The sequence below is a fragment of the Protopterus annectens genome, chromosome 6.part0 (genome assembly GCF_019279795.1).
Source record: "Protopterus annectens isolate FY-2018-M chromosome 6.part0, PAN1.0, whole genome shotgun sequence".
Lineage (NCBI taxonomy): Eukaryota > Metazoa > Chordata > Ceratodontiformes > Protopteridae > Protopterus > Protopterus annectens.
The window spans coordinates 1,035,735,066-1,035,754,166 of NC_056737.1; the positions used below are offsets into that span (position 1 = coordinate 1,035,735,066).

At 40.9% G+C, this 19,101-nt stretch overlaps 1 protein-coding gene across 1 annotated transcript in view; it reads right to left on the reverse strand.

Annotated features, from left to right (window-relative positions):
* The window catches only part of ATG2B (autophagy related 2B), a 1,825,281-nt gene that overhangs the window by 564,533 nt on the left and 1,241,647 nt on the right, over positions 1 to 19,101 (reverse strand). The window contains exon 27 of the mRNA XM_044074646.1: positions 11,000 to 11,188. Coding sequence (XP_043930581.1) covers positions 11,000 to 11,188 — 189 coding nt within the window. The remainder of the gene's footprint in view (positions 1 to 10,999; positions 11,189 to 19,101) is intronic.

A 19,101-nucleotide genomic window follows, 5' to 3' on the forward strand; every position in this document is an offset into this window, starting at 1 on the left:
CCCCTCCTTTTGCGTGCCTCACACCACTTTCACTGGCAAGATACTGGCTGTAAGATCACTTCATCTCACAATAACGGAAATAGTTCGATGTACTGCAATCAAGGATTAGTATATATTCACCTCAACTGCACACTTCATCTTGTACATTTGGGAAATGCAGTTGTGGTCCTTACAAATTCAATAGGAACCTCCATAATTCCTGCATTGGCTGATGCCATCTTAGATTCTTTTAGGTGATAAACCTGGTGGGATTTAGTTGAAAATGTAATATACAAACAACATGACAGAATAAAACGTTGATGCAAACATATACAGTTGTGTGTAAAGCAGATGATCAAACTAGGGAGAAACCTCATGCCATTAATAAAGTTGAGAATGATTCAGAGGCATTTATTGCTGTTGGTCACTGTGTTGCAGTAGCAATTAATAATTTACCACTCAATCAGAATCTATGTGGATGGTGATCTGTGGGTACCTTTACTAAATCTGCCCTCATAAATGTACTGCTCTTGTAAACTTCTTGCACAATTATACCAACTTTGAGAGAGTTAACATGACAACACGGGTAAAAGAAGAGGGCAGTATATCCCATGCAACAATCGCATAATACATGGTGATAGACAGGAGAGGTAAGATGTTACATATGGGATTAATAAACAGCAGCACTATGCTGACAGGTACCGTACTCTCCATGATGTTGGAAGACCAGAAGGATGAGACTTCTATTCCCACTCCGGATGACTTTATTGCTGACATTGCAGTGTAGCACTAGAGGAACGCTGCAGTCATGAGTATGTCATCCTTTGGATGAGATGCTAAACAAAGGTCTGATGTGCTTGTGTTGCTGGCAGCTCAGATGGACAGGAAAGATCCCACAGCACCTATCAAAAATAGAAGGGAAAGTTCCCCAATGTCCTGGCCAAATTTCCCCTAGTAGTATAAATACTGGGTTTCCCCTGCAAAAACGCCACCAGCCTATTGGGATGAACCCAGTCAACAAAGAATAAATATTAAAAAAAAAAAAAATTATCAGGTAACACAGGGGGATCCAAAAATGTCAGATGAAGAAATGTAAGCCTTCAACCTGAAAAGCTGCACAAGTCCATAAAAAGCAGTTGCCACCAGTATGAAGAAGTATTTATTTGTCACTGATACAAAACAGCAAGTATAAAAATAAAAACAGTAAATAAAATCCAAGAACAGTACTTGCTAACTCCATATTGTGTGAGGTATCCATGTACAAAACAAGCCAGAGATAAAATCCAAACAGGAAAACCTCACCAAAGGCAACCGCTCACAACAAACAGCAACACAAGTCCATAAAAAGCAGTTGCCACCCGTATGTTTTGCATCTGTTTGCTGTGAGCGGTTGCCTTTGGTGAGGTTTTCCTGTTTGGATTTTATCAACTTGAAAAACTGTGTGTAATTTTCCCCATAACTGGAAAATGACTGAAGTTTACTAAAATGTAAATACTAGCACCAATACAATGTTGACGAAGGTTAATTAGGTAATTACAGACTATATCAGGCTCAACAGAAGTACCATACACTGGTTGTCATGGCCACTTCTGCTGCTGAATGTAAAAAATACACTTTTTAAAGAGAGGCATAGCTGAACGGCATCTAGAACTCTCAGTTTTCAAAAACATGTCAATGAGAATGGTTACTTTCACTTGTATTTAATTTTTATTTTATTTTATTTGACATTTGGTAACTGGGTTAGTCCAACTAAGCCAGAGGCCCATTTTCAGTGGAAACCTGAGGAGAAAAGCTCCAGGCAATTTACAGTCATGCAAAAGATAAACAAATACATAGTGGTGTCATGTACAAGCACATAAAATAAAGATAAAAGATGCAGTTCACAGCACAGTGCACTATAATACAATGAAAATGCCATTACATAGTATAAAATGTATAAGAGGTACTCTCAGCAGATAAACATAAGTGACATAACAATAGAATAAACTCTCTTGTATTTGAAACAAGAGGGTTAAAAAAGAGATTACATTACAGAGAGAGGAGAGACAAAAAAAGGGATTAGTAGAGGAGTAAGCAAAATGGTTGTCAAATGGGTGCTTGGCATGGGCAGGTCCAAGTCTTCTGTAGACAGTATTTTAGTTCTGTTTTCATCTGGTGCTTTTGGGAAATGTTTCTTAAATTACGGGGGAGTGTGTTCCACACATGAGCTACTGAGTGCTTGTAAAGGGACTTTCCAATATTCTTTTTAGGTTTGTAGATGTCAAGAACGTGTTTGTCAGTTGAGCGAAGGTGTCAGAGGGGTGTAGTAGTACACTAGTTTGGAGAGAGAGGGGCAGGAAGAGGGATTATAGAGAATGGAGTGTGTGATATGCAATTGAGGAAGTAGTTGGTGAGAGAATCTAGTCCACTGAAGTGTCTTAAGGGTGAGACAGTGATGGGAATTGTAAGGGAGGTTAGTGGCAAATCTGGCTATTTTATTGCATGTTTGTTCAAGTTTGGACAGTAGTGTAGACTGAATATTAGTAAGGATGGGGCAGCATAGAATAGACAAGGTAAGAGGAGAGACTGGACAAGAGAGAGTTTGGAGGAAGGTGTAAGGAATTTTCAATTTCTATAAACTAGACCAAGTTTCTGGTGTTTTTTTTTATACATTGTTGGATGTGTATGTCAAATTTTAATTTGTCATCAATAATGGTGCTAAGTAATTTGGTATGAGGTTCAGGTTTAATGATAGTATTACTGAGGGGGGAGGTGATGGCAAAGGAGGATTTGTGTTGTGCCAGTGTTCTAGGAAAGTAGAGAAGTTTTGTTTTGTTAGGATTTAGTACTAGCTGATTGTCTGAGAACCAAGTTTCGACAGATGAGAAGGTGTCCTGAGTGAGTGCTAAGAGATCAGGAATAGTATGGGCAGTGGTGATAAGTGTTGAATCATCGGCATATTGTAGTAGTGTTGAGAGCTTACAAGCAGAATGTAGTTTTAGTGAAAATACTGAACAAGAGGGGTCCCAGGATTGATCCTTGGGGAACCCCTGCGTTGACTGGGAGGAAGGGGGAGCAGACAGTTTGCCAGCGAACAGATTGTTGCCTACTGGAGAGGTAGCTGGAAAAACAGTTTACAGAGGAGCTAGAGAGATAGAGGTCAGAGAGTTTAACTAGGAGTTTAGTGAGAGACTGTATCAAAGACCTTAGAAAGATCAAGGAATAAGCAGGAGATCAGTTTGCTGTCACATGCCTCGACTACTGTAAGGATGAAGGAAAGCAGTACAGTGGATATACTGTGGTGGGGTCTAAAACAATGCTGGGTGGAAGTTAGCAGACTATTGTCAAGCAGGTGTTTGAGTAACTGGGTAAGTATGCACATCTCGAAAATTTTGGAGACAGGGGACAGGATTGCTATGGGACTATAATTAGAAGGATCAGTAAACTTTCTGCCCTTATGGAGTGGGATTGTAAAGAAGAATTTCCATACATCAGGGACACAGGCTTCAGTGATGGATCAATTTATGAGTATAGAGATAGGGATAGGCAATGGATTCTGCAGCAATTTTAAGAAAGTAGGAAGGCAATTTAACAGAGGACGGGGAGCTAAGTTTGAGTTTGGTTAAGAGAGATTTAATGATGATGGTGGGTACTGGTTTAAATGACAAGCTACTGGAAGGTGTTTTGTTGCAGGATGAGGGAGGGGTAGAGGAATTATTGCTATTTTGTGTTAGTTGTTTGGATTATTTCTATGAAATAGTTATTTAGGAGAGTGGCTGTTTCAGTTGCTGTACTATGTGGGAAGGGGTTAGGCGTGGTAGGGGAGCCAGGATATAGAAAATGATTAATGGTTGACCAGAATTTTTTTGTGGATTAGATTGAGTAGAGCAGAAAATTTTCTTCATATCATTGTTGACCAGTTTTTTGACAGGTTTCTAAGCTCTTTGTATTTTTGAAGTAGGGGAGGGAATTTGTTTTGGACCCAGGATTTCCAGACACGGTCTCTTTTATGCATAATGGAGTGGATATGTTTTGTGAGCCAGGTGGTAAAGTTAGATATTATTCTGACTTTTCTGGTAGGTGCTAGTGAATTAAATATGTCTAGAAATGTATTATTAAATGTATTATTAAAAGATTTTACAGCCTCATTTTGAGGGAGGTGATGAAGGAAGGACCAGTTTATACTAGGCAACTTAAAGAGTTAAAATCATCAGGATTGGAGTGGGTGAGTTTGCAACATTCCCTACAGAGGTGGACTTTAGGAGGGTGCTGGGTAAATCTGTGGATATATGTAGGAAAATGGTCACTTAAGGAGTTTGGAAGTGTCCCAGGGTTATGATAAAGGGTAAGATCTGAGGTAAGGATCCAGTCTAGGGTGGGTCTAGTAATGGAGTTTTGGTATTCAGAGTATGGGAGGAGATGAGTTGATGGAAGCCATGAAGACTGAAGCTGAGATTAGGAGATGCAAGGATAATGGTTTCATAAGGTAAATATTGAGTGATCCAAGAGAGAACGTTCTCAAGGATAAGTATATTGTTCCCTGGACGTATATAGATAGTGGCTATGGCACATTTTTTGTGTGAGTTTAGGTGACAGTTTACAATAAGAATTTCAGCAGGTATAGAAATATATAGAAATAGGTACAGAAATGGAAAGGGGGGGGAGACTAAGTTGTTCAGAGTAAAGGATGGCAACACCTCCACCTCTCATATTAATTCTGTAAGAGCGGAAGATGTTATAACCTGGAGGCAAGATTTCGGTGTTTGTGACATATAGTTTTAACCAGGTTTTAAACAGTATATATTTAATGTAGAGAAGGCGACGGGGGGTGGGGGGGTGGGATGAGAAGTGGAGGGGTGAGGTGTGCGATTGTGAGAGGTAGTGACAGATGGACCTGGATTGGGATGGATGTCCCCTTCCAGAAGAAGCATGTCCATAAAAGTAATAATATATGTGAGGAGATCTAGGGTTTATATTACATTGTCGAAAGACGTCATCATCGAATGCCTTTTCATTGACACATAAACATCAAACTACCAAAACTCCAAATGGCCCCTTCAGTGAATTTTTTCCCAGGGGAAAAAATTGCATGGACAGCCATCAGACCCTATGGAGTAGGGGGCTTCGCCTCCCATACCCCCCTAACTAAACATACCAACTCTGAGATCGCACTACAGTGGAGGAAAGGGCAAATTCCCGATAACAGCCAAGAGATTTTTTCCCCTGGGAAAAATTTGCTGAAGTGGCTGTTCGGAATTTTGGTAGTTTTATATTTTTGTGCCAATGAAAAGGCGTTCGATGAAAATGCCTTTTGACAATGTAATATAGACCCAGAGATCTATATTAGCAGACCTTCTAGACTTCAGAGTAGAGGAGAAAGAGGTGTTTGGGAAGGTGTTAATTTTGAAGAGGTGTGAAGGTGAGAAATGAAAGAGAGATGGAGGGATTGGCTGTGAGTGAGGGGAGGTGCTGAAAATGTGAGTGAAGAGGAGAGTAGGTGGTGGTGGTGTTTGATAGGAAAGTGTAGTGTGGTATAAGGTGGATAGAGAAAGGAAAAAGAGAAGGGTAATTAAAAGATATGCAATCATCATGATGGAAGATAAGCAGTGTTTGATATATAAAGACTTGAGAGATAAAATAATTGCTAAGAGTGTGTACCAAATAAGGTTCCTGAGGATTGGGGTTGTACTTGTATGAAGTTAGGGTGTCGGAGATGAAGGTACGGTAAGAGGATATAGGGAGGGTAAGGATTAAGTTAGTGAGACTAGGATGGAGGAGAGAGAAGGTGGAAGTGGAAACTTAGAGAGGAATTTTGATTGGTAGATGACGCTGAGTGAAGGAAGAAGTGTGGTGTAGACAGTATAAGTTTAAGGAGAGTGGAGGTGGGTGGGAATGGGGGTAGGATAGGGGAGCAGACATGACAGCTGCACCAGAAATCCAAGTAAGCCTTCAGAAACGATCAAAAAGACGAGCAGGTAGGATGATGAGCAGAAGGTGCAAGCCAGAGAAGGGGAGAACAGACCTTTACAGCAGTATACAGAGAGGAGAAAAAAAGCAAGAGCAGAAATGCTAAACTGGAGGGAGAATACCAGGTGTTAGAAGTAGATAATATTTGAATGTGAACTCAGCACTACAGCAGGGTTAAAGCACTTGTATTTATTGGAGAATAAATTCATTTACAGCTTTTCGGTGTGTCCAGACCATTTTTCCATTTTTGAAGTTACCAATTTTATGGTTTGTGTTTCTACGCTTGTTTTTCATTTTAAAATTTGAATGTGGAGAGATGAAACAGAGGGAAGTAAGCAGCAGAAGGGAGTAATGGAGGAAATATGGGGTATGAGCAGAGGAGCAGTTAAGTGGAACGGTAAGGGCAAGTTTGAAAGAAGGTCGGCAAGATGATGTGCAGGTAGACTCACAGTTGGTAAATAAACAGGCTATAGGAAATTTATTATAACATACTTAGATTTGCAAACAGGGTCAGCAGGAAAACTGCCACAGTATAAACTGCAGTTCAGGTGGAAGTTCTAGCCTTATGGGGGCAGTGAAAAAGTCTGCAGGTGTTTTGCAGAGAGTAAACATGAAAAGAAGAACAGAAAGATGCAAATAAGATTACAAAAAAGGAGAGAGGTAAGATTAGGGGGTAGTGGTGGGGAGAGATTGTGACATAGAGTTGAGGGACTGCTAGAGTGAGTGAGTGTGTGGGGGGTAGAGGTACAGAAACTTGAGTGTGTGCATGCAGATATAGGGAGGGCCTAAGAGTGAATCTGTGAGAGGACAGAGCCACTTGATGAGGGAAAATGAGCACAGAACAAGTAGAAAAATTTGCAATTTAGATAGAGAGCTATACATACAATGTGATTGCCAGCATCTAAAACATTAACAATATATAATACATCATTCAGTTATGGTAAGGTAGAAACGACATACACACTGGTAAATGAACAATTCAGAAACAATCATAGTACACAGCAGGTTATTGTGGAGGATGATGTACTTTCTAAAGCAGCAACAACATGAATTCTGTACCACAGATTGCTAATGGGTAGCAGCCTTAGTTACCTATGACACAGGCTGCTAGTAGCAATTCCTTAAACGTGGACAAGTAAGCATGCATGAAAAGGTTAACCATAGCCCCAAAATGTGTAGCGACAATGTATATCTTCTCAAATAGGGTATAAATGATCACTATCACAATGTGTATAACACTTTTTTGAAACTATAACATGTAGCATGAAAGAAGCACTCCCACCTGTAACTACCCCAAGAAATAGCATTCATACATTCAGGTAGTTAGTCCAATGTTACTTCAGCACATCATTAGCCAGAAAGCATATGAAAATAGCAATAATAGCTGGAGACCATCCTTTTTGCAGGACCTTAGGCAGTAGAATAACACAATATGCACAACAGGTAAAGCGATATGGAAAATAAAATAGCAGCAGCAATCGTGGCAAGTTAGGAGAAGACAGACATATGATGGAAAGATAAAAGGAAGATAAACAGGCAGGAGAAAATTTTCCAGAAATAACAGCAAAAGCACTAAGCACCTAAAATCCAAGTAAGCCTTCAGAAACAATCAAAAAGGTGAGGAGGTAGGATGATGAGCAGAAGAGTCAAGCCAGAGAAGGAGAAAACAGAACAGAACTTTACAGCAGTATGCAGACAGGAGAGAAAGCAAGGGCAGAGATTCTAAAGTGGAAGTAGAATACCAGGTGTTAGAAGCTGATATTATCTGAATGTGGAGAGATGAGACAGAGGGAAGTGATCAGTAGGAAAACCACTGCAGTATAAAGTATAGTTCACATGGATGTTATGGGGGTAGTGAAAACGTCTGTGAGCATTTTGCAGACAGTAAACTTAGATTTTCAAACAGGGTCAGCAGTAAAACCATTGCAGTATAAACTGGAGTTCGGGTGGAAGTTTCAGCCTTATGGGGGCAGTGAAAAAGTCTGCAGGTGTTCTGGTGACAGTAAGCTTAGATTTGCAAACAAGGTCAGTAGGAAAACCACTGCAGTATTAACTGTAGTTAAGGTGGGAGTCCCAGTCTTATGGGGGCAGTGAAAAAGTCCATGGGTGTTTTGCAGGGTCTATATTAGATCACCGAATGCTTAGGTTAGCGAACGGTGATTAATCGACCGCATGTAAGCGAAAGCTTACAAAACTGAACTGTCAAGGGAAAAATATCGCTGTTCCAAAAAAACAAAAACTTTAATACATGATATTAAGTGGGGGGCTGTGCCCCCCACACCCTCTCTACTTAAGTCTACCAACTCCGACACCGCCCTATAGTGCCGAAAACGGCAAACTACTGAAACGGCCAGGGAAAGAATTTGCTTACATGCCGCTTCGATAGTTTGCTGTTTTGGCGTTTACAGCTCGACCAAGTCACATTCGCTAACCTGCGCCTTCGGTCAGCTGATAGGAACCCATTTTGCAGACAGCATCCCTTGTGAGCAACAGAGAAGACAAATATGAAACTTGTTGATGTAGTGACAATAATCATGCAATACAGCACTCAATTAGCAGCAAATAAATACAAAAAAATAAAGTCAGTGGTGTCTGCACATCACCTAGTCCAAAAACACACCGGTAGGAAAGGTAGTAGACAGAAAAGAAAATTAATGAATGCTTGAAACTTAAGAAAAAGAAATGTGAATAAGGTAAAGAATTGTGGCAGTTAACAGCAATTCCCCTAATTTAGTAACTATGTATATTACTTAAAAATGTAACTTTCAAACAAAACTGAAAAATCAGAAGTAATCTGCATCTCACAGGAAACAGTATGGAGGTTAAATAAAGAAAAACTACTACGCTTAAGATTAAACTGACATGCTGTTGGAGAGGACAGCTTTATGCATACAAGTCTTGCGGGAGTCATAACAAATGAGTGAGAATTTTAACTTCTGAACACCAACTATCTATGCATGCACAAACAACTGCAGGCATATTATGCACATTTCCACAACTAGGAGTACAATCATCAGTGAGGTTCTACATCAGAACCTCCACCAAATAATAAAACTGTATGTGACGGAGAGTATAAGGCAAAAAATGGCAATCAGTGAAACTAGTGAAAGGAAGAAAACCCTACTGAAATGAATGAAGTGAGAACAATTAGGTTGTGAACTGTTGGTTACTTCCTAAACTGAGTGCTTAAAATGATGAATGTTCACTTGCACGAGTGCCACTGATATAACATAATGATTTAAGAATCAGTACTAACAACATAATGCTAATTTGAATAGGGTTCCAGAACTCCCTAAACTAAGGAAATGAGAATTTTCAGAGAGAAACCTAGTAAACTACTGTATTTATGTATTAATCACTTATTTATTTATGTTTTTTTGACTAGGTTAGCTCACTGAGCCTATGGCTTGTTCTCATGGGGAACCCAAGCTTCTCAAACTGCCTAGGGAAAATTTAGCTAGGTCAATGAGTACAGAAAATGGAAGAGACCGGTGAGTCTCTGGGCTTGCATGTGGTTGTGACTAACATACAAATAGCTAGTCTTCTTCTTGAGGAGGTCATGACAATAAAACCTTAGTAAAAATGTTGGAGAAGGAAGAAGTAGGAGCTAGTGATGAAGTATCATGTTACGGGCAGATGTCATTTTCTGAAATTGATATGGATTAACTCTATTCCTTGATGACTGCTCCCACGGAGAGACAAAATGTGGTAGTAAATGAAGAAAACATAAAGGAAGTGGCTATGGATGATGGAGTGCGTACTTCTAATGTACCTCAATGAAAGACCTTTGGGCTTTTGCACACTATGTCTTGGAAAGGGGACAGGGAATATAACGCAAGCCAGATTCGATACAGTGTTTATATGTGAGTATGTTCCGAAGCAGACAGCAGACTTCTTCTTTCGGCTGCTTCCGTTAGGGGTCGCCACAGAGGATCAACTGTTTCCATTTCTTACTGTCCTCAGCATCTTGCTCAGTCACACCAACCACCTGCATGTCCTCTCTCACCACATCCATAAACCTTATCTTAGGCCTTCCTCTTTTCCTGTTACCTGGCAGCTTCATCCTTAGCATTTTTTTCCCAATATACTCTTCATCCCTCCTCAGCACATGTCCAAACCAATGTAATCTTGCCTCTCTGGCTTTGTCTCCAAACCTTCCAACCCGGGCTGACCCTCTAATATACTTATTCCTAATCCTGTCCATCCTCGTCACACCCAGTGCAAATCTTAACATCTTCAACTCTGCCACGTCAAGCTCTGACTCCTGCCTTTTTGTCACTGCCACTGTCTCCAACCCATATAACATAGTTGGTCTCACTACCCTCTTGTAGACCTTCCCTTTCACTCTTACTGGTACTCGTCTGTCACAAATCACTCCTAACACTCTTCTCCACCCACGCCATCCTGCCTGTACTCTGCAGACTACTGTTATAAAACTAGAGGGACTTAAAAAGTTGATTATTCAGATCTTAAGCAAAACAGATACTGATATTTATAGACAAAATGTACCGGACAAATCAACTGAGCTACTGGGTTTCACTGTACAAGATGTGATGGTTTTGATACATCTGAATAATGAACAATTTTGCGAAGTTGCTGCTTTTTTCTCCTTTTTCAGCAGAATATTTTCTGCAGTTATTTGATTCATATAAAGATAGTGGCCTTTGGAATAACTATTTTGTGGAAAATTTTCCAAAGCAGGAAAAGACTTGTGATTCAGTTTCAGATTGCTGAACTACAACCTGAGCATATACAGATACACTTTTGAAGTTGTATAAGCATCTATATGATTTGTCCCATTAATGATGAGAGACACTTATGGAACTTTGGGTGATTTTTGCAGGATACTGATGGTGGTGTTAGACACTTCCCAAATACTGTCATTAAGCTGCACAACTCATTAATATACTGAAAGTTATCTGTGCCCTGCAGGAACTGCTACACTGCACTTAAAAACGATGTCCAGTGGGAAGTTCAGATATAAATTACAGGAAGCAGACCACATACTAATGGAATCTGCACATGGACCCAATAGCAAATACAGATATTAGACAGAAAATACAAAAAATGTTACCATCTTCTCAGTCCTATCAGGAACTCGCTGCTTGTTAGTCCCATTGACATGTTCCATTTTGCTGGGTGGATGTAAATCACCATAGTTTGCCATGTACTGAATGAGGTTCATTAGTGCAGCACAAGAATCTGAGCAGGTTCGAATATGGATTGCATCATTGGAACACTGCAGCTCAAACCGTGGTTTACACTGTGAAAGAAAAAAATCCAGTTTTAATAGTCAGTAGATTACAGCGCAATGGAATGCCCTGGGGATGGGAAATAAGCTCACAACTCAGATAAAGACAGTTTTTATCGGATATATGTATGTATGCTAAAATCAAATCTTAATGAATTAAATTACAGATTTACCTACTATATAGTGCCAAATAACAAACAGCAAACTTGGATACTTTGAAAAGCAAGCTGGTGTAACGGAAGCCCGTCTGTCCCACTTCCATCAATCTGCCTGTATTAGTTTTGTTAACTACCTCATTCTGTTTGGATACACTACACTATTGTCAGTATATGAACAGCCCAACTTTCCACAGCCATATTAGTCCTTCCAAGAGGTCCGTCATTATGACAAACTACTCCTAAAAATGACATGGAGTTACATTAATATCACATAATTTGCTTAGAGTGAAGAAAAGCATCAGTACCTACTGGTACACTATTTTTTTTACTAAGATTTTGGGCTTTAACAAAAAAAACGGAAAGTTATGTACTTACCATATCACGAAATCCATGCTGACTGTTTCAGTTTGGTTCAGCCTGTGGAATATTGAATCAGATTTAGATCAGAGATTGGACATTTCTCAAAAACTTCATCCCCCCCCCCCGAGCTCTGCCTCCTCTACTCATAATAGCTAGCTGTGACAGAATTACCTCAGATCGAGTTTACTCCTCTTCAAACCACTTCCACTCCTAATTCGGAGATCATGACATTAAGGACCCAAAACGAAAGGAGGAGAAACAGCCTCCATGACCTGGTCAAACAAGGACTGACAGAAACACAATACAGGAGGAGGCACATGGGAAGGACGGTTGAACTGGACAGAAAGAGGCAACACAGATATATCATTATGGTAAGTACATAACTTTCATATCTGATGTTACCTTTTCTGCCCGTGTTCAATCTGTGGGACAGAGTCCACAGCCACAGTACATCCTGGGGAGGTCCTACAAGAGCAGAATCCGCAATACCATGGAACAAAGGAAGACACTGACTGAATATCTAGTTTGTAGCGAGTCAGAAAGCTGTGTGGACCCACCTAAGTAACAGCAGCATAAATGTCACCCACAGCAGTTCTTGACAAGAAAGCAGTAGAGGTAGCCACAGCTCTAGAAGAATGACCCTTCAGTTTGCAAGGCAAAGCCTTCCCTTTCAAATTGTAATCAAATGAAATGCAATCAGACAGCCACTTTAGATGGAGTTGACTGAGGCACTGGCTTTCCCAACTGGGCCTTTAGAAAGGAGACAGCAATTGATTAGACTTTTTGAAGGACTTGGTTTTATCCAAATAAAATCTCAATTGGCTATGAACATTGAGAAAATGAAGCAAATATTCTCCTTTGTTTGAAAATTCGTGGAAAAACACTGGTAAGTAAGTGGCCTGATTTAAATTGTTTTCTGTTTCCACCTTGGGTAGAAAAGCAGGATCCATTCTTAGAGACCCTGTCTTTACGAAAGACCAAATGTGGAGGTATTGAGGATAAAGTTTGCAGGTCTGACACACACCTGGCCAAAGTAACACCAGTAACATCCACCAGGAAAAGAGTCTCCCCAGATGACAGCTTTATGGAAAAACCTCCTGATGGCTCAAAAGGAGGCCCAGCAAGCATGTGAAGCATAAAAAGCAAATCCCATGGAGAGTCAGCATCCCAGACAGGAGGCTGCAATAAAAAGGGTCCCCGGGGGAAGCCTTTGTAATCTTTAACACTGCCAATGTGAAAGTTAGAAATAGCCATTAATTGTACTTTAATAGTTGAATAACTTGATCTTGAATGAAAGAAGTCAGCAAGAAAATCAAGGACAGCCTCCTAAGGCACTGTCAAGGGGTCCAAGCCTTTATAAGAAGCCTAACAGGTAAAGTGCCTCCACTTACTAGCATAGACTTTGTGAATAGATAACTTCTAAGAACACAATACGTCTAAGAACACTTGCATAAAATTAGACCTGTTAGTAACAGCCTGCATTTCATTGCTGGAACCTGTGTTCTAAGAGACTGCTTTTCAATCTATCTGGAAATATACAGAGATAAGTATATTTTTGGTCTTAGAGTTTGTACTGTTAATTGTTGCATATAGTTTTTCAGATCTCTGCTGAAAGTGTTTTGTCCTACCCACCCACCCTATTTCTGGCTCGTAGTTTGAATTTGGTGGCTTTTGCAGTTGCCCGCCCCACTGTAGATTTGATCTGGGGCACTCCCCCAGTCCCATCTCTTTACCACATGCTACCTAATAAACTCCTTCTGAACTTGCTTTTAGTCCTTTTTAATTTAATTGCATTTTTTAAACTTTGTTTGGTCTAATATTGCTACATACTCAATTGTGCTAGCTTGCACTGCATGTGAATTGTTTTTACTGCTGTTATAGCTACTTTTCTGTAAAAAAAAAAAAAAAATAGTGTAAGCCGGTTTCCTACCTTTCCTGTAACTAGTGTAGTCCAGATACAGATTTTCTGCATCCAGGACTGTATGTAAGCTTCTGAGCCCCCCAAGCCTTTCTGTGTTGGAGGGAAGCCTTCTATCATATCAGTGGGAGTGGTAAGCACTAGGTAACCTGTCTACCACATAAGGAGTGGTTCTGGCCCAGACATTGTAGTTACTGGCCGTTTGGGCAATCTTTTTCCATCTCTCTCAACTTTCTGATTTGAAAGCCTGCATTTGCACTTGTTTCTGTCCTGTAACTCATCTAGTGCAGATACAGAGTCTTAGTTTTAGCACTTAAATTTGCTTATTCGTGTTCAGCACTTGTTCAGAACTTGTAAGCACTAAATAAGCTACTAATTACTATTTTTCTACTTACTTTTCTCACTTGCTTAGAGAAAAATAGCTGTTGTACTCACTTTCCTCACTTATCTAGAGAAAAACAGTGTTTTATTCAGGCATGTCCAAGGGTCAGCTCCCAGTGTTCTCTCCTGTATATCTGATGAATCTGGGCATCTTGAGGCCATGTAGAAATTGCCTCATGTACACAGACAACCCTCTCCTCCTACCACACAACACTACAACCTGTGAGAGATGCACTTATCTAGCCAAACTGGAGGTAAAGCTCTCTCCAACCAAGACTGAACTTGACAGTCAAGAGGAGAAGGTAAACATTTGCACCACACCACACATCACATAGTCTCACTAAATCTACACCACCAAAATCCACACACAGTAACACAAAACCTGCTGATTTAGCATAGTGGTATGTTGCATTGACTGTAGTGTATAATAGTGTATAGTGTTCTGGGTTCAAGACTTGCCAGTAGCATGCATAGCAGTAACACATTTGGGTGGGAGGATGGCATAATGGTTAAGGTGTTTACCTTACAGACACAAGGTGCAGGGTTTGATTCTCACATGGGGTAATTGGCTAGGCTTGAAATGGCCCACAAGGGTAGTTAGCCTAGTACTAATCTATGAACCTATAAAAACATTCACGGAGGCTCTCAATGATAATCTTTTTAAGCAACAGAGACCACCAAAGCAGAAACGCAAGCAACCTCCATCCCCCAACAGATCTCAAATGACACATAGCCCACAAACTCAGTGTGCCACTCAACCACAGCCAATAAAGCAAAACAACGTACCCAACACACTAGTCATAGGTGACTCTATAGTCAGGCACACTGACGTCCCACTCACCAGACTAAACAAGGAGAAGGTTACTGTCAGCTGCCTGTCAGGTGCCAGGATCCATCACATAACCCACACACTCAGGTCACTCCACAAGAAGTACAAATATGACTCTGTCACTGTCCATGCTGGTGTGAATGGCCCAAGACGTACCTCCCTGGACTACATGAAAACAGACATGGAAGAGCTCTCCGATCTTGTAGCCCAGGCAGGTATGACCCTAGCCCTGAGTAGCATTCTGCCATCATCCAGAATGATACCGTAGTACAAGGACAAAACAACTGACTTCAACAATTGGCTAAGCTTTTCGTGTCATTCTAAGGGGATCCAGTATCTGTCTACTTGGGATGACATGGTCGACAGACCACAATGCTTTGCCAGAGATGGCCTGCACCTTGTCGCCCCTGGGATTCCGGATACTGGCTAAGGCTCTTGCCACCCCTATAGTGCCTTTTTTAGGCAAGGTTCAAATGACAAATTCACCACCATAACAGGAACAGGCAAGCAAAAACCGAGGGTAATGCTACTCAATGCTAGAAGTCTAAATATCAAAATGCACTCACTCGAGGCACTCCTTAAAATGGAGAACATCGACATCTGTGCAGTGACTGAGACCTGGTTCAAGGCTCCAGAGAGCACCCCTACACTACCAGGCTATAACTCATACCACACTTTTCGGCCATGTAACCTGGACCGAAACACCAAAGGCGGAGGTGTGTCCATATTCATTAAGGATATCCACACCTCCAGGCTAGTTGCTCAGCATAATGCATCTGAGGTTATCCAAGTGCAACTAACTCTGGGCAAAACTGCAATCCAAATTGTAGCTTGCTACAGATCCCCCACCATGCCCCAGGATTCCCACTCCTCTTTTCTTGATGTACTGGAAAATATTAGGGTTCAACCAAACACCCTAATAATGTGCGACTTCAACTACCCCACCATTAACTGGGAAAACTACTCGTGTACCAACTCCTTAGCTCAACGCTTTCTGGAATTCATAAACTCCAATGACCTGAATCAACTTATCCACACCCCCACCAGGGGCAACAATATCCAAGACCTAGTCATTACCAACATGAGTGACCGGTGATCCACACCTGAAGTCAATTCCTCATTGGTCCGATCTGACCATAAGCTAATCACCCTTGATATCCACATCCTGCCCCCACCCCCATTAAGGAAACCACGGTAAAAAATTTCTCCAAAGCCAACTTCATGCTTCTTAAGACAGAAGTGGTGAACTTCATGACAGCCATGCAGATGAACAATACCGTTACAACTGCTGAATCTTACACAAATGCACTCTATAAGCACTTACACGACTGCATGGATCGTGCTATCCCAAACAGAACCAAGACGCTATCCTCCAAAAAAAGGAAGCCAATCTGGTGGTCCCCTGCCATAAACAAACTGTACAACAGAAGGAAGAAACTGTTGCAAAAGAGAGTAAAATCCCATGAGTGGAGGAGCTCCCTGGTCAGCCTCAGTAAGAAGCTGAGATTCCTTATAAGATCCTCCAAAGCTAGCTACGAAAACAAAATCGCCACTAATTCTAAGGACATTTTTATTTTTAATTTTACAGTTGTATAGTTTTTTATATCTGCATTTGTTTTTATTCATAAATGTGTTATTTATATTAATATATGTAGGTACTATTTACCTGTTGATTGTAGATGTTTGATGTAGGTTTATTTTTATATATACATATATTCATTTAGTATTACAATTTTGGGTTCTATTGGATGCGGAGAATTTTTGGACCTTAATGAAATTAGTGACATTTTTCATTCTCCTCATGTACATATTCATATGTTATATACAGTTTGTATATTTTAATATTTATTTTCATTTTCATTTTTATTTTTACTTGTATTATTTGCCTACTGCTTGGTTAATGAATTTGTTTGCATTTACATGCACCATATATCTAATAGAGTAGCAACGAGGTTGCAGCTAGAGTGTGTATTTAACTACTAACTTAGACAATGAACTTGCCTGCATTTATACATAAATTTACATCTAATAGGACAGCAGCGACGATGCAGTTAAAATGTGTGTTTAGCTGTGAACTTTTTCTTGATATGTTGATTGACTAATTACTTAGTTAATTTTCCCGCCTTGTTTTACATGAAGAGTATAAAATGAGGATGTTATTTGTCTTATTTAATTGTCTGATGAAGCGTGGGATTTCCTACGCGAAAGCGCTTACTCTGCATCTTGTCAGTTGGAATAAAGATTTCGTGTTTCACCATACTTTGCTGAACGCATTTATTTGGTTTTGATCGTGGTTTGGTACTCCTTTTCTTATTCATGCATAATTCTAAGGACAATCACAAAGCATTCTATAGATATGTCAAGAATCTCAATGGCAACACCCAGATCTGCTCTGAGTTAAAGCACAACGGCACGAAAATTACTGAACTGACTGATATTGCCAACATCCTGGCAGATAGGTTCAGTGCTAACTTTACCCCCCCACCCCCTAAAGGGCCCATATCTATACAGGAAGAATGCAGAGTCCCTGTTATAACAACTACGCAGGTAAAAGCTGCACTCTCTAAAGCCAAAAACACAGCATCCATGGGACCAGACAACATCCCAAGCTGCATTTTACATGAACTTCAGAACAAACTGGCTCCCCACCTAAGCACCATGTTCAATAATAGCCTTGCATCAGGCTTTGTGCCCACTGAATGTTGCACAGCAACAGTTATCTGACTTCACAAGGGGGAGCCACCACTGATCCTGGCAACTATCGCCCTATTAGCCTGATGAGCTTGGTCTGCAAGGCCATGGAACGTATCATCATGGAACTCATAAACAAAGACATTGGTAACCTCCAAACTCTGGATCCCATCCAGTTTGGGTTTGTGAAAGGCAGATCATGCCTCCTGAACCTGATCGACTTCTTTGAGGCAGTCACCAAAGCAGTAGATGAAGGTAAGGTGGTTCACACAGCCTATCTTGACCTTGCCAAGGCTTTCGACACCATCCCCCATTCTGGAATTATAGCTAAACTCAATAAACTAGATACAAATCCCTACATCACAAGATGGGTTGCCAACTGGCTCACTGACAGAACCCACACTGTAAAAGTTGCAGACTCCAAATCTGACCTCAGACCAGTGACAAGTGGAGTACCACAGGGTTCAGTCCTGGGACCTCTCCTGTTTGTTATCTACTTCTCTGAAATACAGGCCAACACAGAAGGCCTCTGGCTAACGAAGTTCGTAGATGACTGCAAACTAAGAGCCAGAGTCAAGTCCCCAAATTATGTGGACATCCTACAGAAGGGCCTCTCTGAGACAGATGCCTGGTGTCAGAGCCATGGCCTCAAGCTCAATGCCAAAAAGTGCAGTGTCATCCCCTTTTGTAAAAACTCTGTACCCATGAACTACCACATAGGCAGCAATCTACTTAATGCTGAATGTGTGATAAGAGACCTTGGGACCCAGGTGGACAGTAGTCTCTCCTTTGATAGTCACATCGCCACAGCAGTCAGGAAGTCCTTCTACATGGCACACCTCATCATAAAAGGGTTCTCATCCAGGAAAAAAAGAGGTCACTGTTCCCCTCTACTCGACACTCATTACACCCACTACAGAATACAACGCCCCTTTTGGAATGTACCTCAAGACATCTGCAACAGCTGGAAAGGCCACAGAAGTACCTCACAAAGAGGATTACTAGCCTCAAACAAATGCCCTACACTGACCATCTCAAAAAACTCCAGCTTTACTCCATAGCATATCGCCTACTCCGAGGTGATCTCTGCCTAACATATAAAGCTATGTCAAACCCGGAGCTGTTGGACATGCTACACCTAAAGAAATCCCAATCCCTCCGAGCTACATGCACTAGGGACCTAAACCTTGTCACCACAATAAACAGGACATGCTGGAGGGATAGATTCCTGTCCCAGAGACTTCCCATACTCTGGAACAGGCTACCCATCTATGTCAGGCAAAGTTCTTCATTAGCACTCTTAAAGAAAAATCCTGATGAGTGGATGGGAAATAGGATATACACTCTGGGGATCACTTATGTGTCTCTGCTCGACAGCGGCATAGGAAAATAACTTTCTTGGGTGGCGTAAGCCAGGGAACCTTGTTGGCTAGGCTTATGTAGGCCCTTGGGCCGATAGCCTAGTACCTACCTATGAACCTACCTATGAATCTATGAAGAAAATATGGAACACTCTGTCTGAAAGCTTGGAATTTCTGGCCATCAGGGTAATGGGAGAAACCATGCTGTTAACCTGAGCATCTGAAGG